Raw genomic sequence first — 23,319 nt, 5'->3', positions numbered from 1 at the left:
CGGGGCCGCACCAGAATGCTGCCACCATCATCACGCTGCTCTCCTTGGGCTTCGCAATCTTCTCTCGGGTTCTCTGTTCTCCCACCTTCACCTCTGCGGCGGTAAAATGCAGCATTCACAGGGCGCCTGCGCGGCTTCCGGGCGGGGCAGTGGCGACCGCAGCTATTTATAGTAGGTGACGTCACCTTGAAATAGACCGTTAGGGCCGGCCCGCCCTTCCCCCCTCCCACTCCCGTCGCTCCCCGCTGCCAAGGCCGGCGGCTTCTACTGCGCAGGCGTCCTCTCGTCCTCCCATCCCCCGCACCCCTTCCACACCGCCGCAGCTTCTCTCCCTCCGCGGCGTCGGCGGCGTGAGCCACTGCGCGCGGGGCGAGTCTGCTAGAGGGCGTGAGCCGTGGTGCTGCCTGCAGCCTGCAGCCTCCGGCCGGCCGGCGAGCCAGTGCGCGTGCGCGGCTTCTGCAGCGACCAGGGAGCGGACGGGCGGGCGAGCGAGCGAGTTGTGTGGGGCGCTAGGCGAGGTCAAGCCGCGAGCGACATGGGGGACCGGGAACAGCTGCTGCAGCGGGCGCGGCTGGCCGAGCAGGCGGAGCGCTACGACGACATGGCCTCCGCCATGAAGGCGGTGAGCGCGCCGGGAGCCTGGGTAGCCTGCCGGGAGCCCGGCGTTGGGAGGGATGGGGCGGTGTCTCTCTCTAGGCTCTGGGGGACCCCCGCTGGGCGCGGCCACTCGCAGCCCGCGCTTCGGAGCGCCGCGCCATTTCCTGAGGCCGGGTGCGGGCGAGGGTCTGAGGGGAGGCAGCCTTTCGGGAGGCGGGCGGGGGTCGCGACATCCTTGTTCGGGGGCTAAGGGTAGGGGATGCCTGAGGAACCGGGAGGGAGCCACGTTCCTGTTTCCAGACTACTCCACGGAACTCGGAGGCTCACCTTCTCGCCGTCCACCATTCACCAGCTTGTAATACAGAAACACCTAGCGAGTGGCGCCCTGTCTCTCCTGCCTCTCTCTGCCCGCTACTGGAAACCTGCATTGTCCCTTTTCCATGTTTCCACGCCCGGGGTCTGGCTTTGTGTGCAAAGACCCCTTTTTTTCAGTCTAGGCGTGGACGAGGGCTGGGGTAGAGGGTGTGGGCCCCATTTTAGCTCCATGTTAGATTATGGGGATTGAAATGAGAGCTGATTTATAGATAAGACGACCCCGCGTGCCTTTGCATTCCAGAGACCCCTCGTAGTTGGATTCTGTGACTTGATTTCCGGTGAAAGAATCATGCTCAGCCACACCCTAGCAAATACCATGTTTTAGGCACCACCTGCATTTTTAAGATTTTTGAGATCCGGTTGCTACCTCATTGTCACTCTCTCTTCACATTATTTTGGGTTTTTGTTATAAATGAAAATTGTTTGTGTGTGTCAAGGTCACGGTAATGTGGCCATCATCTACTATGTTCCTCCGATGTACAACCTCCTGAGACCTTGGAGCATCCCCTTGGACTCCACCTTAGACCTACTAAAGACTGAGAAATTTTGTGTTTTAACTAGCTCATAGGTGATTTTTACTCTCCTTAAGTTTGAGAATTACTTCTCCTACGTCTTTGGCTGGCTTTTTAAAGGGATATGTTAAAAACTACACCCAGGAGCTCTCTAAAATTTAAACTCATTCAAAAAACTTATTTCAAGGCCTGCGATACTACTATCAGATGAAATACATAGGGTCAATATTTAGGATTATCCAGGTAAGAAAGATACTTACCTTATGTTTCCTATGGTGTCCTTGCCTTATACATCTAAATGAAGTGTGTAGGAAACCAGCAACACCAAGGCCCATTTGTTGATTCATTGGTAATCCTGATTTCAGCCTTATGGTATGTGATTGGGGTTAAATAGGAGGTTTTTATCCAAACCAGAGTACAGTCTTAAGCGTGGGAGCCCTCTTGTAAAAAGTGAATTTAAAATGCAATTTTGCAAATTTTACACAAATATAACTGGTTGTAGGAATGCCTATCCTTGGAAGGGGCCCTAAAGCTTAATTTTTTTTGGCAAACACACCTCTGCCTACATAGCAAGTCACACTTACATAAACCCTTTAATTGATGGTTAACCAACAGCTTTAACTATTAGCAGAACTGTATACAACTTGGGGCCTTTCTGGACATTTTGGTGATTGCTTCACTCATCCTGTGAGTGGGACTTGAAGGCTGCAGTGTTAGGAGCCTTTTGGGGAATAAACATGGTGAAAAGAAAGAGATGGGGCTTAAGGAAGGTGTCCACAGATTATCTGTGAGGCATTAAGATAGTATTTTGTGAAATAATGGACCCTTCAGTGTGTTGGAAATTCATTAATAATCCGTAATCTGAAATGATTAATGAGTTGGGAAAGCCATCCAACATTGAAAATTCTAGCCTTTAACTGTCATCAGAACTCTATAAATCATTCCAGGTTAACTCCTATTAAAAAGGAAGAACTTTTTTTATTGTCAGTACACCTGTCTTATGTTAAATATTTTTACTATCTAAATGGAATATGTTTATTAGTAGACAGAATTTATGTTCTCTGTTAAATTGGTGTTTATACATTAAAATTCTTAATATTACTGAGATCACTGTCTCTATTTTATTGTATCATGTAACTTAAAATTAGGACTTTTAGGAATATTGAACCCCTGGGTTTATGTGGACTTTCTTCAGGATGGTGGAAAGTCAGGTGAGTAGACCACTCATGGGAAGGTGGAGTAGAAATTTCTTGACTTCAGGTCCTCAGACTATAAAACAAGGAATGCTGATGTTACTAACAAGTCATTTCTTCCTGTAATCTCCTAACATGTTTCTATTGTTTTTATAATTGGTTACCTAATAATATTGTCTGTCTTTAATATTGATGTTTCTTAATATACCAGCGTCACCTGGAGGACAGTGTTGGTAAGCCTTAAGAAAAATGATGCCTATTACAAACAATGATGCTGCCTCAAATCAGTTGAAAACTACAATTTCGTGCCTCACCCCATGATTTGAAGAGGCAGGAAATAAATTTTTTTTCTTTCTCTCCTCCCTCTTTCTCTCCCCACCTTCCTCCCTCCCTTCTTTTTTTCTTTCTTTCGAGATGAACCCAAGTCTTTGCACTATATCCCCAGCCCGTTTTATATATTTTTATTTTGAGACTGTCTCTTTAGGTTTCTCAGGCTAGGCTTAAACTTGCAGTCCTCATGCCTCAGCCTCGGATGCAGGGATTACCTGCATGTGCCACCATACCCTTCTAAGAAATGTCTCAGAAGAGAAATTTAATGTAGATGTGCCTTCACACTTACACATAGTAGCTTACATGTAGTGTAGTAGTGTGAGGAAACATCGTGAACAATTATAGACCCCAAGTTCTTTCTAGATCAGCACTGAATGACTACACATCTGAAAAATGGGTGTAGTACCATTTTATAAGAACTATGAAGTAATTCATCGGCTGGACGTGGTGGCATATACTAGTAATTCCAGCACTAAGAGGAGGAGGATGGAGTGAGACCTGTCTCATATATATGTATGATTTAAGTAATTTCAAGAAAAAAAGAGAAAGTAACCAGATTCTCAGTGATACTTATGGGTGGACATTTAGTTGTGTCTCTTTCTACTGTAAGTCATTTGTTTTATGTTAAAATAGGCAGTAATTACAAAGTTAAAAATGTAAAATATGGAATAGTATGGTATGTTCTAACACTGCTTTGTAGACTTAAATGTTGAAAGGATAAGGAGAAATGTTTGAAGGACTTGAATATAGAAATCTGAACTGCAGGAAACAAAACTGTAGTTAAGGAATTGAGTCTGTTAGAAAGAGACACTTGGTCCACGAAGTGACAAAAGGTTATTCGAACAGCTGTGAGTTGTGGGAGGTGGGAAGTGAGCAGGTGGTATGTAAAAGGAGAACACTTGAGTGTCCCAGAGTAAGACAGAATCACAAGTTCGTTGTGAATTTTAAGAATGATTTTTGAGGTATAGCAAAATTGTGATTAGTATGAAATCTTAAAACCACATTACTATTGTACTATTATTTGAAATGCATAAAAACTAAGGAGCCCTGTTTTTTACTAACTGGTTTAAAATGTAATTATTGCTGGGCGTGGTGGTGGGTGCCTGTAATCCCAGTACTTGGAAGGCTAAGGCAGGAAGGTTGCTGAGAGTGTGATGCCAGCCTAAACTACATACTACCCTGTCTCGAAAAAGAAAAAGAAAATGTAATTACTTCTTTGATATATATGGGCTAAGGAAGGAAAAAGGCCCTGGATTATTTTTGTAATAGTCCATCCAAATTAAAAGATACTCTGGATTTGGGTTGTAGCTTGCTGGTAGGGTGCTTGCCTATCATGCTTGAGGCCCTAGGGTTCTGCTACCAGTACTATAGAAAAAAAAGTACTTCAAGTGGCAACAGACATACAGGCTTGTTGTCCTGAAATGGGAGCTGTGACCTCATCTAAATCATCCCTAGAAGAGATCCAGTAGCCAAGGTCCCTACTATATACTTCTTAAATAAAAAGTGTATTTTCCTCATCTTTAAGATTTTATATTAGTGGTAGACTGTAGTGTACATACATTGCTACAGAAATAGGTTTTGGGAGGGGCTGGGGATTTAGTTCAGCGGCAAAAGCGCCTGCCTTGCAAGCAGGCAGTTGTGAGTTCGATCCCTGGTACCAATAAAAAGGAAAAAGACAAAAAAAACAAAGAAATAGGTTTTGGGGGGGTACCCCCAGTGTTTTCCATACTATAGCAAGTTTATGGACTGTATAATTTTACTTGTTAGACATTTAGTAAATGTTAGCTGTTATCATGTGCACGTTTCTCATTATATATATTGGTGTTGGGAATTGAATTTAGTGCATGCTATGCACATGATGTATTACTGAGCTACTGAGCTACACCCCTGGCTCATGTTTAACCTTTCTAACAACTCTAGAAAGGTACTGTTAGTAGCTCCATTTTACAAATGAGACATACAGGAATTGGTTATGTCAGGGTCAAACAGTAAGTTGTGAAGTAAGATCTGAACCTTTGAATTCAGAGCTTTCACTTTAATCACTGTGTAAAGTGTTCCATGAGGCTAAGGGATAATGCTTATAGTTTATATTCTGGCATACAGTATTAATCCTCGTCATCATTAGTGATTCAATCACAGAGGTGGCCTGTGAAACATTTTTTTATTCTTTGACTATAAGCCATTTTGTCAAGCTTGATTAGAAAACAACCTAAAGCTAGGTATATTGGCCCACATCTGTAATTCCAGCTACATGAGAGAATAAGCTAGGAGGATCATGGGTTTGAGGCCAGCCTGGTCAAATCAGTGAGATTCTCAAAAGCTTAATGATACAAGAGTAGCTGTTTCATTTCACTAACATTAAGCTTAGGGTGGTTTGAGCTTGGCTGCCCTGAGCCCAAAGTATATTCTGACTTGTTGATAAATAGAATTGTAGCCCTGGTGAGCATAAGGGGCTCAGCCTGGCCTCGACTGGTGGTGTTTTTGCAGGTAGGCCTGTAGTGGGTGGTCTGTGGGCTTGGGGCCAGGTAGGATCCTCACTTCCTAGGCATGCATTTGGAAAAGAATTAGCAAAAAAAAAGAAAAAAAATCCATTCCTAGTACTGGTGACAACATATTGGTACTCTTACTGCTAAGCTATGTCTTCAGCTCTGTTGGGAATTGAACCTAGGGCTTTTGCACTAAGCTACATCTCCAGTTTTTTTTTTTTTTTTTAATACCAGGGATTGAACTCATGACTTTGTGCTTGTCAGACAGGTGCTTAAACTGCTGAGCCAAATCCCTGGCCTTCCATCCTTTTTAAAAAAAAAATTTTTTTTTTTAAAGACTGTCTTGATAAGTTGCTCAGGCTTGTCTCAGATTTGGATGTTCTCTGCCTTAGTGTCCTAAGTAGCTGAGATAATAGATGTGTTCACAAGAATTGTTTTCTTCTATTATAAATTCATATCAAAAGCCAGTTGATAGCATGTGGGTGTGGGTAACTATAAAGGATGGGACAGTAGTGTGTGTAGGTGTGTAGCTATGAAGGGTAGGCGAGCTCTCCAGAGCAAGAAATACTACCCCTAGCTGACAATGTGACCCTCTCTGGTGGCATTTTTCTTTGCTCAGTGTTTTGATGTTGGATATTTACCGGATAAAGAACTTCAGATTTTCCTAAATAGTCACTCTTCTATTTTTGGCAGAGGATCTATTTTTACTCACATAGTTTATTGCCTTGAGTAGTGGGAGGAGGCCCCCAGAGATTTTTGAGTAAGCAAATGGTGTCATAGGAAGATAAATTAATTGGCAACAGGCTAGGTTATTTGTGACCTTTAGTAATGCTATGCAGTCCCAGAGCAGAAAAAATAAGTGAAGCAGGTATCCCAGGGTAAAAATTCGGTACAGCTGAAGGCTGTATGGTAAAGATACTGGCAAAATGATAGTCCTGAAGACCAGAAGTATATTTTAGCTTAGCTAGGAGTGTGGTGGTATACATGCCTGCAGTGCCAGCACTCTGGGAAGTTGAGGCAGGTGGATTATAAATTCAGTCCCAATTTGGACAGTTGACTCAAAACTTAAAAAAAATAAAAGGCTTGGGGTTGTACCTGTGTGTGAAGGTCTTAGGTTTAATTTCCAGTACTGTAAAAAAAAAAAAAAAGTGGGAAGGGGTATCTTTAAAAATGAAAAGGGTCAGTCAGTTTAAGGTTTTCTGTAATGGTGAGGTGTAAGTAGGATTAAATTAGGTGGGAAAATGAGGAAGGCAACAAACCAGAGGCTGGGAGCAGATGGGGGTGAGGAGAGGGACAGCCCTTACAGGTGACTGATAATAGTCATGAAGACCTAGTGCCCAACGTGGCTACTCTGAGAGCAGTTGAAGTTGGTCAGAATGAATGTTTAGCATTGGTTTTGGGAGTGAAAAGAAGGTTGAGTATCATGGTATCTCAAATTATATCTGTTTTGTATTCCTAATTAGAAACTTGGGGCTGGAGATTTAGCTCAGTGGTGCAGCATCTGCCTGGCACGTGTAAATTCTGAGTTCATTTCATGAAACTGTTTGAAAATCTGTGATTGTAGATATATAATAGCTTAAGTTCTGCAGGTGATCATCCAGCTGATTTGATATGTGGCATAGTTGGGACTAGCCAGTGTATCATGATTCTTCTCCTATGTTGACTCCCATGTCTGCTTCTCTTAGAATAAAATAGAACTTTTTGTTCTTTTGGCTCCTGTATTTTAGTTTTAACTAACATTAATGGAGATTATTTAAAGTAAGTATCACCAGTCAAGAAAACCAGTACGTCTCTTTGGTGGCTTTTGATGGCTTTTGATTTTGGCAGGGGGTGGTAGTGGGGTAGACTGGGGATGTAATATTTTTCCAATCTGGGGAAAAATTCAGTCAAGTAATAAAATTTCATGAGTTTCTTTGGTTAACTGAATTATGATCTAGGAATATTAAAAATACTGTATTTAACAGGTGGCCAATATATAAATGAAAAAATATTTTAACATCATTGGCCATTATAGAAATGCAAGTTAAAACAACACTAAAATACTGTCTTAGTCTAGATACCATTTTGAATTTAGTCTTAGCTAGTAGTCTGACCTCAGACAAATCACAGCTTTTCTAGGCATGAGAAGTAAAATAGATGATCAACCCAAATGATTCCCAAGGCTTCCAGACCCAAGACTTTTTTTCCTGAGTACCAATAAAGGGTATGGGAAGGCATGAGGTTGATCCTGTTAAAAAGTGTAATGATGAGTTTCTGGAGTTCATAATAGCATAGTCTTCCTTCATCTGGAATAAATGCCAAAAAAGGCTACTGGGCAATATTTATAATGACACCTACACTAGAAAAATCATTCACAGTTACTAGGAATATTAGTGTTTATGTAACAACATCTGGTTGCCAGCCAGTCTGAATGAATCATTGTCAGCATCAGCTGAGGGTGACTAACAAAACTAAGCAAGCAAATACTGTTCTTAGAATTTAAGCCAGAGCTTAACTAAGAAATAATTTGGTGTATTTAAATACAGTGTTTTTATTATTTGATTTATTGATGATGGCCATTCAGGATAGGCTGATTTATGCTGACATTTTTTCTCTAGTTTTCAAGGTTGATTATTTTCCAGCTAGGTCTTATTTTGGGGGAAACATGGTAAAGACTATATTGAAGAAGGAAGTGGATTTTGGTTGATTAGTGCAGGCAAAAGAATCAGTCCTATTTTGTCTAGGGTTTGAAAGGAGGAGGGCCACGTACACATGTGTTTTACTTTGTGTAAGGACTTTTCACAAGTTTTCTCATTTTTATAATGATTACATGTAGTTTTTAAAACCACTAACTTTTCAAATAAGCCATTTTTTTAAAAGTTTCTGAATGTTTACTGCTCAGTCTTAATCCATTTTAAGGATGTTATCTGAATTTGGCTTTGATAAATTTCTCCACTGAAATTGAAACATTTTCCTTCTGTTGGTGGAGGTTTCATTCCTGAAGTTTAAGTAATACCATTTTTTATGGTTTCCTAAGTGGCTTATCCCCTCACTTTCCTTTTCTTTTAAAATTATACACCTTTCTCAATAAATCATAGTGAAACATCTTTTTACTTTGAAGAAGGTACAGGCTCTTTTGAGGGGCTGCAAAATGTCCTATGTTAAGCAAGAGAGTGATTGTGCTGGGCACCAAATCAGAGCTTTCTAATTTTAAGTCTGTTAGTTTTCTTAGGATACTGAACAAAGAACCACAGTGGAGTGGCTTAAAGCAACAAAAATATGTTCTCTCACAATTCTGAAATGAAGGTGTTAGTTGGCGATGCTCCCACTGAAGACCCTAGGGGAGAACCTTAACCCTTACTTTCTCTTAGGCTCTTTCTGGTGCTTACTTGTCCATTCTTGGTGTTGCTTTTAGAGGCTTCATCATTTCAGTCTCTACCTCCATTGTCCCAGATGGTTCTGTGTGTGAGTGTATCTGTGTCTCAAAGTCTTGCCCTCTGTAGAAATTCACAGTTCAACCTACAGCAAAGTTTAATGCTCTTTATACTAATTGGATAGCTGATTCATGTGGAGTTGGCTTTCTGCAAAATTAAGAGAAATAAACTGTAAGTGAATGTTCACCCTTCTGTTTGAAATAATTAGTGCTTCCAAACTCCAGGGGCCAGTCAGGTGTTCCCATGGTATAAGTCGGAGTAAACATGGCACTGAGTAGCTTTGCTTTGTTTTAGCTGAGGCTGGTGGTATTTACAGTTACTAATGGAATTGTCTGTTTTGATCTGGGGTAGAGCTAGGAGCATTTGTGGAGAATAATCACAAAGAGCAAAGGTCTTACCATCGTGTACTACCATCATACAGTCTGCATGATCATACTTATTATTCTACCAAAATAAAGCCACATCTTACGTAAGACCTGAATTGTGAATATCCCAAGGCTCTGTTGTATTTTGAGTTGCAATAGTTATACTATAGTTTCCTTCATGTAGAGTACATATTCTTACTGGTTTTGTCCACAGTGGCTTTTATTCTCCAAAATGGCTTGTCTATAATCCTGTTTTTGAGAAGGATTGTTGATTATGTTGAAGAGAGGATTTCTGAGGTTTTTCAGACTTATCTCTCAATGTTTATCTCTTTGGGGTTCTGCAGGTGACAGAGCTGAATGAACCTCTTTCCAATGAAGATCGAAATCTCCTCTCTGTGGCCTACAAGAATGTGGTTGGTGCCAGGCGATCCTCCTGGAGGGTCATTAGCAGTATTGAGCAGAAAACCATGGCTGATGGAAATGAAAAGAAATTGGAGAAAGTTAAAGCTTACCGGGAGAAGATTGAAAAGGAGCTGGAGACAGTTTGCAATGATGTCCTGGCTCTGCTCGACAAGTTCCTCATCAAGAACTGCAATGATTTCCAGTATGAAAGCAAGGTGTTCTATCTGAAAATGAAAGGTGATTACTACCGCTACTTAGCAGAAGTAGCTTCTGGAGAGAAGAAAAATAGTGTGGTTGAAGCATCTGAGGCAGCCTACAAGGAAGCTTTTGAAATCAGTAAAGAGCACATGCAGCCAACACATCCCATCCGGCTGGGCCTGGCCCTCAATTTCTCTGTGTTCTACTATGAGATCCAGAATGCACCTGAGCAGGCTTGCCTGTTAGCCAAACAAGCCTTTGATGATGCCATAGCTGAGCTGGACACATTAAATGAGGATTCCTATAAGGACTCCACACTCATCATGCAGTTGCTGCGAGACAACCTTACCCTCTGGACAAGTGACCAGCAGGATGAAGAAGCAGGAGAAGGCAATTGAAGATCTTTTGGGTCCCCAGCCCATCCTTCACCCTCCACCCCCATCATCACCAATTCTTCCTTGCCACAATCACTAAATATCTAGTGCTAAACCTATCTGTATCGGCAGCACAGCTATTCAGATCTGCTCTCCTGTCCCTTGGGAAGCAGTTTCAGATAAACATTTATGGGCATTGCTGGACTGGTGGTTACTTTGAGCCCACAAAAGCTCCCTTTCTGAATTGTGCAGAGAAGTGTGTTCTAAATGAAGCATTTTGCTATACCTATTGATCTATGGCAAATCCAGGTGAAAGTAATTGGGGAGTTTAGAAAGAGCCACATAGGCTATGGTTGATATTTAAAACAAGCTGATAGTGTTTTGTTAAGCAGTACATCTTGTGCATGCAAAAATGAATTCAACCCTCCCACCTGTTTCTTCAGCTAATGGAAAACTTAAGGGAAGCTGATACAGGAAGACAACTTGTTCCTTTCCATCAGTTTTATAATAAACTGTTTAATGTGAGGTTTCAGTAGCACCTTGTGTTGCCTCTTAAATTATGACGTGCACAGATCTTTTCAATGCAATGCATCTAAAGTTTTGATACGTACAATTTTTTTTGGTTGCGGTTGTTTAAGAATCATGGATTTTATTTTATTTTTTTTTTGTAGCTCTTTGGCTATTGTCCTTGTGTATCCTGACAGCACCATGTGTGTCAGCCCATGTCAATTAAAATGGGTGATTATGAAATGCCAGACTTCTAAAATAAATGTTTTGGAATTCAAAGGGTAAATAAATGCTGCTTTGGGGATATTATTTCTGTGTATGGCCTTGTTTTTTCCTCACAAGGAACTATTTGGTCACCATTTTGAATCCTGGTTAGAGTCTCTGGAAAGTAAAGCATTGGTTCCATGATATCCAGGATTTCCTGCCCTCTGATCAGCATACATTTACCAGATGGTGGGTTTTAGTTTTCTGTGAACCCAATTACCATAGCCTCTCTTACCTACTTTTCTTGATAACATCCTTTTTTAAAATTTTTTATTTGATAACTAATCTTATAAAAGCAAAATGTCCTTCACAGAATGGAACCTGTGAAAGGTGGTCTGTGTATAATGTGGGACAGTGGTATTTAGTCCGCTCTGTCCTTAACTGTTCCTAATTGCATATAATAAAATGTTAATTAGCGGCAAACCTGGGTTCCTGAAATAAGTTTTAGTGATTATTAAGAAATTTTAAAGTATTTTTTGTGTTGTTGTTTTTTGATCAGACTCATGACCTCGTGCTTAAAGGAACAAACATACCTCAGTTTGACTTAAAACAAAAAATCTTGGGGGCTGGGGATTTAGCTCAGCGGCATAAGCGCCTGCCTTGCAAGCAGGCATTCGTGAGTTCGATCCCTGGTACCGATAAAAACGGAAAAAACAAAACAAAACAACAACAAAAAAAAAACAAAACCTTTTTAAACGTTCTCCCAGCTTGCTTTGTGTCCCCAGTGTCCCTTGAAGCCCCCTGCCTTATCATTTGAACCTCAAGTGATAGTTCCTGGTGTCACAATTTTATCCATTGTACCTAGGTGTTCCAGTGGATTGGTTCAGTTGCATAGAGGTCTTAAACACTATTCTTGGCACCAGGTTGGTGACAGTTGCTACAACTCAGGCTCTGCCTTTGAATTTGTATCATGGAGCACAGAACTCCGAGGAATGGAGGAGATTTAACCTACCATTTAAATTGGGAAATAGAACTATGACTGCCAGATGCTAATAAATGCTTTCTGAATCATTTCAAATTGACGCAATTATAAGCTAAAATGGTTCACGAATTTCACTTTGGTAGATCAGGTATCTTTACACTGTGAACACAACTACCATAGCCCTTATGTAGTTAAGACATTTGGCTTTGATAAATGAGTAGACCAGAATTACTCTTAGGTTTCAAATATCCTTCACAATTGCCAAAGTACTCACTTTGAGTTCACAGCCATCATAATAGCTAAATCTTGGACGTGGTGTGTATGTTTACCAGTAGATGAGTGGATAAAAAATTTTTGTACACCATTGACTACTACCGTGCCCATATAGAAGGATAAACAGTCATTTGTAGGAAAATGGATGCACCTTGAGATCATAATGTTAAGTAAGTCAGACACCAGGTTTAATACTGTGCATTTTCTCTTATATGAGAAACCCCAAATATAAAGAGCAAAATAGAAGATAATAGGAAATAGGGAGATCTTTTGCAAAAAAGACCAAGAGATGGAGGGAGGAGGAAGGGGATGAAGAAAGCATTACAGTATTACAAATGTACCAGTTTCCCACAAGGAATGTAATCTTGTATTGCAAATGTACTTAAAAAAGGATGCTTTGTCCCCACTTTACAGATGAGGAAGTTTAGGTACAAGTTTGTGGACTTAACAGCTGGTAAGCTACAGAGAACAGCCTTCCTCATGGCTAGTATTCTAACTGTCCTCAGGTGGGCCCCAGCACAGCCATGCTGCTAAGGGCTGGGATCTGGCAAATCATGCTGCTTTAGCTCAGGTCTCATTTGTCAAGTGTGGAATTTCGATTATTTTTTAACTCCCAGTACTCAGCATAAATAAGGCATCTTCTTTGGGAATGGAGCTTGGGGAAATAGGAAGATACATACTTAGCTCTCTCGATGAGTGGAGTTCCTTGAGAGGACCTAAAAGGGAAGTATACATTGGTATAAACCTGGAAGGTTTTCTATGGCATAGAAAAAGTTTCCTTCCAGGTTTGTTTGGTTTTGTTTTTGAGATAGGGTCTTATTATCAATTCAGGATAGCCTAGGCAACCCAGGTTATTCTTTAACTTGCAGCAATTTTCTGCCTCATCCTCCCTAGTGCTAAGAGTACAAGCATGCGCCATGATGCTCAGCTTGGTTTCCTTCCAGTTCTACACTTAGGATGTCTTAAAGTTCATCCTGTTGAGATAAGTTGATGAAAGAGTTAAGAAGGGGTCATTTCAGTGTTACGGCAGGGGAAACAAGTCCAAGGAAACCAGATAACTTTGAATAGCATTCGGAGTCCCTAAATCCTTATTCATGATACTTTACTAGGTGTTGTGCTCTTATTTGGGTTGAAACTAGAAAAACAGGATGTTGCACATCACATTCTGGGGACACTTGCAATGCTTGTGTGTGTGTGTGTGTGTGTGTGTGTGTGTGTGTGTGTGTGTGTGTGTGCAGGGCCTTGTGCATGCTAGGCATAGCACTGAATCACATCCCTAGCTTGTTTTCAGTGCTTTTAATGTTTTCAGTTAGAAATGAAATTATATTTGAAAAGGTAGGTTTAAATTGATGTTATCGCTTCAGATTTCTAGTAGCTCCTTAAATCTTGTTAACAATTTATGAACTTCCTGAAAAGTTGATTGACTCAAGGCCAGAATTTTTAAAAAGAAATGACTGAAAGGAGTCCTTTATTTCTCCATCCAAATTTACTGATGGCATGACTCTAACATCGATTGTAAACTGGTGGTATGATCTTGAGCAAATTCTGGCTTCCTAGTCACTGCTATAAAAATGAGATTCCTGCTTCTGGTGGTCTCTGGGAAGTTTTGCATCTCTGAGATTCTGTATTATTTTCAAGTGCTTAGGAGATGGTCCTTATCCTCTTCCTGGCCTTTTTTCCTGAATTTCTCCTCCCCTTCCCTCTTCCTTCCGTTCTTTACATATGTCCTTTCTGCATCTGCCCTCCACCCTCCTTACTTTCCTGGCCACCCCCCTGTACCACTGAGATGATTTACCATGGGAATATTCTCCTGGAAGTGACATCACTCATATCCTTAGCAACTGTTACCAGGACAATGACATCATTTGATCACTATAGCAACCCTCCAGGAAGACACTTCTGCTGTGAAATGAGTAAACAGAATTTTTATACATTTCTGTGGTTTAAGGGCAAAAAAGGGAAAAAAATGTGTCAGGAACAAGAAAAAACATTAGCCTTTTTTGGGAAAAAGTGGGAACAAGTGAGGGGCTGAAAAAGAGCAGAATCTTTGAGGCAAACACTTTCTCCTTTCCAGTAGGTGGGGTGATTGTATAACATGTCAGCGAATTGGGTTACATCAGCAAGAACAGGGGCACCATTATTATGTGGAGATGACAAGCAAACCAGGGCATATGGCCCCTGCCCATAATTAGTCAGATGCCTGGCTTAATTGCCTCACTCATGGCTCATCTAACAAGTATTCTGTTCTTCCTGTGTGTAGGTATAAGGGATACCAGGGTGGGTAATACCACCCCTGACCTCTGTTCTAATGGAGCTTAGAGTCATTTGTGTATGGTGGGATGAGGGTAGTTGCAGAGTGACCCAAATGTATGCCGTGGAATGGATTGAGTATAGTTTCCCAAAGGAAGATACCCAGCATCAGGGGCATGTCTAACAAAAGGTACCAGAAACATCTTGGGCAGGAGGGCCCAGAAGCTTTCCCTATGGAGGGCAGTTAACTAAGGAGTAGTGTTGAGTGGGGAGACCTTGTCAGAAGAAACGGTATGTGCAGAGGGAGCATGCACAGTATCAAGAATAGAAGAGAAGGTGGGGAGGCCGAGTAGAGAACAGGAGGGAGTGGAATTCAAGATGAAGGTTTAGGGAACAGGACAGCTGGGCCAAGTCTTAACAGGCTTGGAGGCTAAAGTTTTGGCCTCCATATTTCCCAGCACTGAGATGCTCTGTGGATGGGTTTTAAGTAGTAGAGATAGGATCCTATTTGCACTGCCAAAATCTTACCTTGGCTGCCATGTGGTACAGTAGTTTATCAAGGAGGAAGTATGGCTGGTGGCTGTGAGAAAAGGGACAGAGTGGATATATTTAGGTGGCAGAGCTGACAGGATTTGCTGAAGGACTGTTACAAGGAAAGACTTGGGCTGATACCCAAGTGACTTGGGGTGGGAGAGTGACAGTTATTCTCAGATGAGGGAGGAGAGGAAGACCTGCCTGGGGTAACGTTTAAGAAGGCTCACATTCTCAGGGTCAGCCATGAAAGAAAGTGCCCCTCCAAATGTTGTGTGCTGGGAAAAGTAGGCTTTTGTTTGGGTCGTTTTGGGAGGAGATGGTGGGGTATGTGTAGCAATAATGGCAGTCTCTGCTGTTTGGAGCATGGGACCTTTGCTCTCACCAATTTGCACTGTCCTTTAAAGATAGAGCAAAGTGTGCCAGTGCATGCTAGCTCTTTCACTGTCCACACAAGCCGTGTGTGGATGTGTGTGTGTGTCTGTGTCCGTGTCCCCACTGGCCCATTTTGCAGATGAGGAAACCAAGGTCTAGATGGATTTCAAGAGCTTATTGAAGGCTCATAGCATGCAATTGGCAGCACTAGCTCTCACACTTAAGCTTATGACCCATGAGCCCAGGTTTCCCTGCAGATGATGTTTCCCTTGTCTCCCCAGCTTCCTAGTGATGAGAGAAGAGAACCTGAGTGTCAGTAAAGCTCTAAGCGCTCTTAGGTCACTCCTTGTTCTTCACCATCACCATAGTGGCTAAGGAGTAAGCAGTTTTAAGTTAAGAGACTTCTTAGCTTGGGAGAGTGTCACTTGGGAGAGAGCTCTTTCTCCCTACTGCTGTTTTCAGCTCATCTTGTATGTTGGAGCAGTTCTCTCCAGGAGGCAGGAAAGGTGGAAGGCTAAGAGCATGGTTGGTCTCTTGGCTTCCTTGTTTGTAAAGTGGGATGGTGACTGTGATAATTTCTGCCACATAGAGTTTTGTTTTTTTAAATGAGATGACTGAGATGAATAAAGGTTTCGGCATGGTATTCCAACATAGAATCTAGTTGATGAATATGAGTGATCGTTGAAATTAGGGCAGGAGGGCAGAAGTGTGGGTTGGTGCGTGACACACAGTCTGATGAAAGGGAGGTGGGAGAGGTGGGGTACAAGGACCTGTAGACCAGCTGGTTGCTGAAGGAGAAGGCCTCCTCCTCACCAGCTGGCTCCCAGGGAAAAAGCATGCCTGGTTCATCAGTTTCATTTTCAGTCCTATACCCATTACTGGAGGGAGAGGATGAATTTGGCCTCCTTTGAGAAACAAACATCCATGTTACATCCATTAGACTGAGGTCTAGGAGATAGAAGAAGTAGAAGGGCCATATGCCTCTGTCTACATCAATGCCTTATGCCCAACCCCACCAATAAGCAACCATAGTCTTGCTAGTCTCCAATTATTGCACCCAAAAGGTCTGGGATTTACACAGGAGTAAAGATTAAGCCCTGTGTGTCCCCAAAATACATACACATTGCTTTCTCAATGTATTAATCATGACTGAACCAGAGACACATCACTAGTAGGAGATATACAGTAAGAGTTTTGTTGCAAGGAGTTGATTTGAGGAATTGTGCGTCTGGCTAGGTAGGTCTGAAATCAGTAAGCACAGGCAAGAGTCAAGAACTGAAGCTACTGTCTATGGGCAAATTTTTTCTTCTACAAGGAAAACTCAATCCTGATTTTAAGACCTTTCCAAGTGACTGACTCACACCAATCTAGACTTTATGTTTAAAGTCATGAATAATAGACATTATTTACATCTACAAATACTAAAGGGATTTAATAGAGTAACTGGGGCTTGTAATCGAGCCATCTTGACACTAAAGTTAAGAGACATCACACTCAGATGTTAGGCATGGTTTTGGTGGCCCATGAAATGTTGCTTTACATTTACTAATGTGAGTACTGAGGCTTAGTATATGTCAGGCACTGTGCTAAGTGATTTCAAAGCAGAACTCAGTTAACCCTCAGAGCATCCTGTAAAGCAAGTATCCTTCTTGTTTCTAATTTTACAGGTAAGGAAAGAGGAGAAAAGCCCGGAATAGTCACGTGGGACAAGGTACCAGTGCATCTGTGTTCTGAACTATCAGTAAGACCCCCTTCTCTCAGCTTCTGTTCTCTCTCTGCCTTGTTGCCTTTTCTCCTGGGGCAGAGTTCAAATTACTTCCTAATGTCAGGACCTTCCTGCCACTCTGGACCTCACTTCTCTCTGTGAATGGCTCCATCTTTTCTCGGTTTAGCCTGGCTCGGTCATTCTGGTACCAACTCCAGGCCTTTGCTGCCCCCTATGGGGCTTGCTATGATCACCACTTTTCAGACTGGTCCTCAGGAAGACTGGCAAGTTTGCAGGTGAACTTGCTGAGGACCTGCAACGAGGGAGGAAGGAGCAAGTGGAGACGAGAGCTAATTCTGGGCCCAGCTGTAGACACAATTGCAAACCCCACTGACTCCAGTCCCCATCTCTCACTCCGATCCCAGACTTTTTATGGTACTCAGGTTTTCTGGGACATCCCAGAGGTGCTGAGGTTTTTGACTCCTATCGTGCTCTTCCATCTGCCCGGCACCCAAAGTGTCCTTGGAGTCCTCGGGAATGCACAGGATCTTAGAGGAAAGTCAGGAACTTCTCTCACAGGATCAGGTCAGTGAACAGGGCTGCAGTGCGCCCCAGGCTTCCGATAGGGCCCGCCCACTCCAGCAGGGAAGGAGGAGGTGAACCAAGGGGCTAGCAAAGGAAGCGAAGAAGATGGGGATACATCCCCAAAGTCGGTTTACCGGAGCACAGCGCTGGGACCCTACCAGCCACCCCCAAAGGAAACACCCACAACAAATTTCATACAAACCACGCCCCTTTCTCGGAGGGCGTGGCTCGAGGCAGTGCCTTTGAGCTGCTCAGGGGCTCTAAGACCTCTGGGGCAAGAGGCAGCCCGCTTCAACTCTTTATCCTGTAGTCGGATTTCTGACCTGGGAGAGAGTTTGTGGATTTGGACTAATCTGGTGCTCTTTTTGTGTGTCAGATTGGGTCTAGGAGTGATCCATATCCTGGTTCTGATCTTGGAATAGCTTCTGTTGCTTTGTGTCCCTGTACAAACTGCTTAACGGATGTGGACCTCAGTGTAACTAAGTACCTGTCTCAAATGGCAAAACAGTCTCCGTTACCTGACATCTACTCCCCTACTGTGCCCCAGACCTGGGGTTTGGAATGAGGTCATGGGGGCAAAGCTCAGGTATGAGGAGGTTATGGTTTTCCTGAGGGGAAACAATAAAAGAAAGAAAAGGCAGGGCTTTAGGGGTGACAATTCTTGTTCCCTCCACCCACGAAGCCTGGGTTCTGGCCCTTCCTCTGTGACCCTGGCAAGTGCTTGCTTTTCTCTGGGCTTCTGTAATCAGTGACAAGCCTGGGTTCCATGATCTCTCAGGGCTAAAATTCGAGTGGAAGGAAGATTTCGGAGAGAGGATCCCGTCTAAGTATATTGTGGAACTCTGTCCTACCACAATGTGGAGATGGAGGCAGAGTCTTGTTTTCTGATCTGACTGGTGGGAGAGTTTGAGTGCCTTATTGTCTAACCGGGCCATTAGGAGGCGGGAATAGACACAAGCTCAGTCTGCGTGAGCTTTTGGGGCTCTTGATGGGAGAAGGGCTCTGATGACCATAGGGGTAGAGAGAGAGGGGAACGGATGTGCATCAGGCATGCACTGGGGAACAATGGTCCTCTTTCTTTCTACCACAGTTTCACTATCTTCTTTGAAGCCAGGTACTCAGCTCATTTCAATGGCAAGATACCTCAGTGGTATAGTGAGGCAAGGGCTGTAACTGAAGCCTTTGAAAGCCTGCTGAAGAGGCCAAGCAAGGCAGGCTTCCTACAGGTAGGATACTCTCCAGGGACAGTATAGGTGGTACAAAGAAGAGGTGATTATTCATTCAACAAGTGTTTATTGGATACCCACATGCCAGATTTTATGCTGCAGTCTGATCCCTGTTTTTGTAGTGTTGTCTAGAAGTGGTAACAAGAGCAGGGGGAGAAGACAAAAGAGAAAGTAAGCACCTGGCCAAAGTTAAGAGTGGTTATGTGCTCTGAGGGTAACAGAGGGTGCTGGGACAGATTAAAACTGGGGAATTTGGGACGGTTCTCTGAGCAGGTGACATGTGACTTAAGACCTGAAGGAGAAGGAGCCAACCCTGCTGTAGAAAGTGTTCCAAACAGAGGAACAGTATTCGCTCATTTACTCACTCATTCAAAGGTTACTGTCCAGTCTGTCAGATATTGTTCTAGCTAGCTGTAAAACAGAAATGGACAGTACAAGGAAAATTCTTTCTCTCGTGGAGTTTATGTTCTGCTGGAAGGAGACATCCAACTAACCAGTGAATAATAAACGCTGTGAAGAATACGAAAACAAGATTGTAGGCATAGAAAAGAACGAAAGATGAAAGTACTATTACAGGAAGATTGGTGCGGAAAGGTCACTCAGAGACCTGAATACTGAGAAGGAGCTAGTTGTGCAAAGGTCTAGAATGTTCCAGATAGAGGAGCAGGAAATGGGAGTAAATTTAGTAAGCTTGAGACTTATGCCTGGTAGGGAAGTGGTGGGCAATGAAATAAATGGAGTAGGTAATGAAGGGGGTGGCAAAGCTAGCTGAGGAATTTAGATATAATCACATGGTATCAGGAAGCTGGTCTACTGGGATGAGGGCCATATGTGACTCGATGCCTCTGGGTGTTCTGTGTGGGTACGTAGTAAGGGTGGAAGGTGGGACTGGAAGCAGAGAGAAATCATTCAATAGTCCAGGCAAGTTGACGTTGCCCTGGACCGAAGCAATAGCAGTGGGGATGGAGGCAAGTGAGCAGGTACTAGTTGAGTGTCCTTAATCTGCAAGATTGAAATCTGAAACATTTTGGGGATTGACACGATGCCACAAGTTGAAAATTCTCTACCTGAGTTCATGTGGTGGGTCACAGTCAAAATGTAGACACACTAAGAGTATCATATACCATAATCTTCAGGCCGTGCATATAAGGTGTATCAAACATAAGTGAATTTCAGTTTGAATGTGGGACCCATCCTCGAGATAGCTCATTATGAATATGTAAATATTTCCATATCAAAAAGATTCAAAACCTCAAACACTTCGGTATCCAAGAAGTGTTTTTAGATGATGAGTATTGCAACCTGTATATTTGTAGACTGAACTGATAGAACTTGATGATGGTTTGGATGTGGGGCAGGAGTGAAGGAAAAGCATAATTCTAAGTATTAGTTTGGGTTGTGGGAAATTGTTCATATTTATTTAAATTTTTAAAATTTTTTCTACTACTGGGGATTGAACCTAGTTTTAGGTGAACTACATTTCCACTTTACTGTTTTTATCTTGAGACAGGGTCTCACTAAATCACTAAATTGTCCAGGGTGGGCTTAAACTTGCCATCCTTCTGTCTCAGGCTTCCAAGTGCTGGGATTACAGGCTTTGGATCTTGGAGAGGAAAATGAGTCATGCGGTGTTGGAGAATTTACCAAGATTTCAGTTATACAGGCAAATGGAGACGACAAGCAGGAAGCCAGTTATCTGAAGACTGAAGATGCAACTCAGAGAAGAGGACTTGTCTGGGGAGAAGCTATTTGGCTCAGGACATGGGAGAGCACTGGTTAGGCCCTTCGTTTGGGCACAAGAACAGCTGCCACTAACCCTGTGGGATGGTTGGACATTTGACATATGGCTTGCATAAACTGAGGTGCAGCAGGTGTAAAGTGTATATACCAGCTGAATAGCACTATGAGTGAGTCTGAGTGCAGCAGCAGTGGCAGTGTGAAGGAGATGGTGTGGTGCCACCACACAGCTATGCCAGCTGGGGGCTTGACGCAGCCTCCATGGGGAACAGAGAAACCAAAACAGATGCTGCAAACAACCAGTTGCTGACTTCCCAGCCAAGCCTTAGTCATAAGGTGGATGAGCACAAGCAAGATGGAAACGAGCTGCAAATCACCCCCGAGTTCTGAGTCCTTATAGTTGAGAAGCTGGGTGCGCTGCTGCACAGCTGCATCACCATCTCAGAAACAGTGAAGGAGCCAGGAAAAGCTAAGATACAGGAAGTGGCCTCGTTTCCACCTCTTCTTCGCGTCCTTCCCCAGATGCCCTGAGGAGGAGGCTGCTCCCTGGTCCTGCTGAGGTTGACAGCAGGGAGGACAGTGCTGAGGAGTAGCAGTGGTGCCAGGAGGCAGCTGTGTCAGCCCACGACATTCTCCAAGAATCAGCTCTCCACAGTCCTGTCTGAGGGAGAAGGAAGCCAAGAAGAAGAAAAAGAAAAAGAAAAAGAAAAAGAAAAAGAAAGCCAAGAAGGTGGCCAACATTGACCTGCTTAAGCTACCATCCCAACCAGAGAAACAGCAGTCCAGAAACGAGGAGTTGGGTGCGATCAGCAGGGACCAAAAAGAAGGAAGAAGAAAGTGAAGAAGGCCAGTGGGGCTTCATTATGTCCACTGACAAAGAGTGCAGCCGCTGTGCCTGCAAACTGACCCTGGGTGCCGTGCGCCCTCGCTCCAAGGACGAGGCTGCCAAGAGGGACAAGTCGTTTCCATACCTACCTCTCCAGGTTCCAGCCTTGGCTGGCAAGTCCAGACTTTGTCCCTCTGTATATTTGCTGAGGACTGGACAGACCTATGTTCCAGAACACTCTATGGCCTCATCTATTCAAGACTAATGGCTAAGTAGAGATGCCCCACCTCCCCAAGGCGGGCAAGTAAAGGGAGATCTTTCACTGCACATGGTGGCACATCCTCTGACCCCAGCACTCAGGAGGCTGAGGCAGAAAGATCACCGTGAGTTCAAGCCCAGCCTGGACTATATAGCGAGACCTTGTCTCAAAACATACAGGAAGCGGGAAGACCTTTCTCCCTCCCCAGCTGATTGTGAGAGACCAATCTTTAGAAGATGAGGGAAGGGGTCCCCAAGTTGCCAAGGCCCAGACATTTATATTTCTATCCCCAACTTACATCGAATTGACAGAGCATTTTCAGAAAAAGGAAGAGAGGGCTTTTCCCCCTTCTATTTTCCAGAACTCTCTTTCTCTGCATTGTGATTTTGTGGGTACATCAATGTCTGTGAGCCAACTGGCCCATGAGAAATGTGGGTGCTGTCTCCTGTCAATGATGAGTCTTAGAGACCTTGTAAGTAAACATCATGTGTGTGGGACCCTCCTGCCAGCACTCTAAAACACGTTCTGTCATCCCTCAAGGTTTGGGAAACAAGGCAGCTCTTGTGGATTAAGAGATCTCCTGCAGAATGCGGTAGGTGCTCCTGGTGAAGGTGGAATTCTGGCTTCTTCACCTTGCCTCAGTTTCCCAGGGGCAGAAAAACAGGTAGAGCCAGGCATGGTGGTACATGCCTGTGACCCCAGTGCAATATGAGGCTGAGGCAGGAGGGTCACAAGTTCAAGCCTCAGCTTGAACCACTTACTGACTTGGGAAGATCCTGCCTCAAAAATTTTTTAAAAAAGGGCTGAAGTTGTACGTTAGTGCAAAGGACCTGGATTCAATCCCTAGTAAACAAAAAAAAAAAAAAAAAAAAAAAAAGATTGTGTGAGAGTATGCCCTGAAGCCATCCTTGCTCAGACCCCTGGTCCACCTACTTGTCCCTCTGCCTGCCTGCCAGCCGGGTGACTCCTGGACAAATAGGAAGTTTGTGTACATTTCTTATTGACTTTACTAAATGTTAAATAAATTTCCAGTCTCACCAGTAAGAAAAAAAATATACACCAGCTTTCAAAGATTTAGCATGGAGAAAAGAATGTAGAGTAGCTCATTAATTTTTTTATATTGATTACATGTTAAAATAATATTTTGGATACATTGTGTTAAAACATATTATTAAAATTAATTTAACTTGCTTATTTCTACCTTTAACATGTGCCTATTAGAAAATTAAAAGTTATATTTGTGGCTTGCATTGTATTTCTATTGAACAGGAGGGTAGAGCTAGTGAGGTGTGGGAGGATGTGGCCTGTCAGGGCACCAGGGGGCAGTAGAGGTTAGAAAATAGAAGGACATTTCTGATGAAGTCTGTCCTACCCAGTAGGACAGAAAGCCATTTGTTGGCCTGCCTCTCCCTTTTTCCTCTTCCTGGGATCTTGTTGGAGCACAGCTTTTGCTGGATTTCCCAACTTTTTGGCTGGCACAGTTAGAACTGAGGAAGAATTAGGAGGGTCCCAGGTAGGTGACATTCTGAACAACTCAGGAAGTTGCTGCCATCTCAGTTGCTAAGTTTTCTCATCTTCTTCACATCAGCCCTGGCTGACATCATCCTGTCAGGG

General features: G+C 43.1%; 1 protein-coding gene and 1 pseudogene across 2 annotated transcripts; both read left to right on the top strand.

The window, feature by feature from the left end:
• The first annotated feature begins 271 nt into the window (after positions 1-271).
• On the top strand, positions 272-11,061 carry Ywhah (tyrosine 3-monooxygenase/tryptophan 5-monooxygenase activation protein eta). Of its 2 annotated transcripts, none has more exons than XM_063225892.1 (2): positions 272-643; positions 9,616-11,061. In XM_063225892.1, exons 1-2 carry the CDS (start codon positions 536-538, stop codon positions 10,267-10,269), a joined length of 762 nt encoding a protein of 253 aa, XP_063081962.1. In that variant the 5' UTR covers positions 272-535; the 3' UTR covers positions 10,270-11,061. The 2 variants fall into 2 exon arrangements, with proteins under 2 accessions (XP_063081962.1, XP_003478338.1); XM_003478290.5 differs by having other exon boundaries at positions 286-622.
• A 9,820-nt stretch (positions 11,062-20,881) lies between these two features.
• On the top strand, positions 20,882-21,983 carry LOC111753999 (protein CUSTOS-like; annotated as a pseudogene).
• The last annotated feature ends 1,336 nt before the right edge of the window (positions 21,984-23,319 follow it).

Source organism: Cavia porcellus, unplaced genomic scaffold, assembly GCF_034190915.1.
Source record: "Cavia porcellus strain 051 isolate PalLab524CR breed Dunkin Hartley unplaced genomic scaffold, mCavPor4.1 scaffold_16, whole genome shotgun sequence".
NCBI classification, from domain to species: Eukaryota; Metazoa; Chordata; class Mammalia; order Rodentia; family Caviidae; genus Cavia; species Cavia porcellus.
Note: the sequence above shows the minus strand (reverse complement) of the source record. Positions and strands in the feature narration are given on the sequence as shown.

Bases quoted from the DNA above. Each gene is read 5' to 3' on its own strand.
- Ywhah (XM_063225892.1), top strand. From the start codon at position 536: ATGGGGGACCGGGAACAGCTGCTGCAGCGGGCGCGGCTGGCCGAGCAG. The intron at 644-9,615 runs GTAGCCTGCCGG...GGGGTTCTGCAG, and splicing joins TGAGCGCGCCGGGAGCCTGG to GTGACAGAGCTGAATGAACC.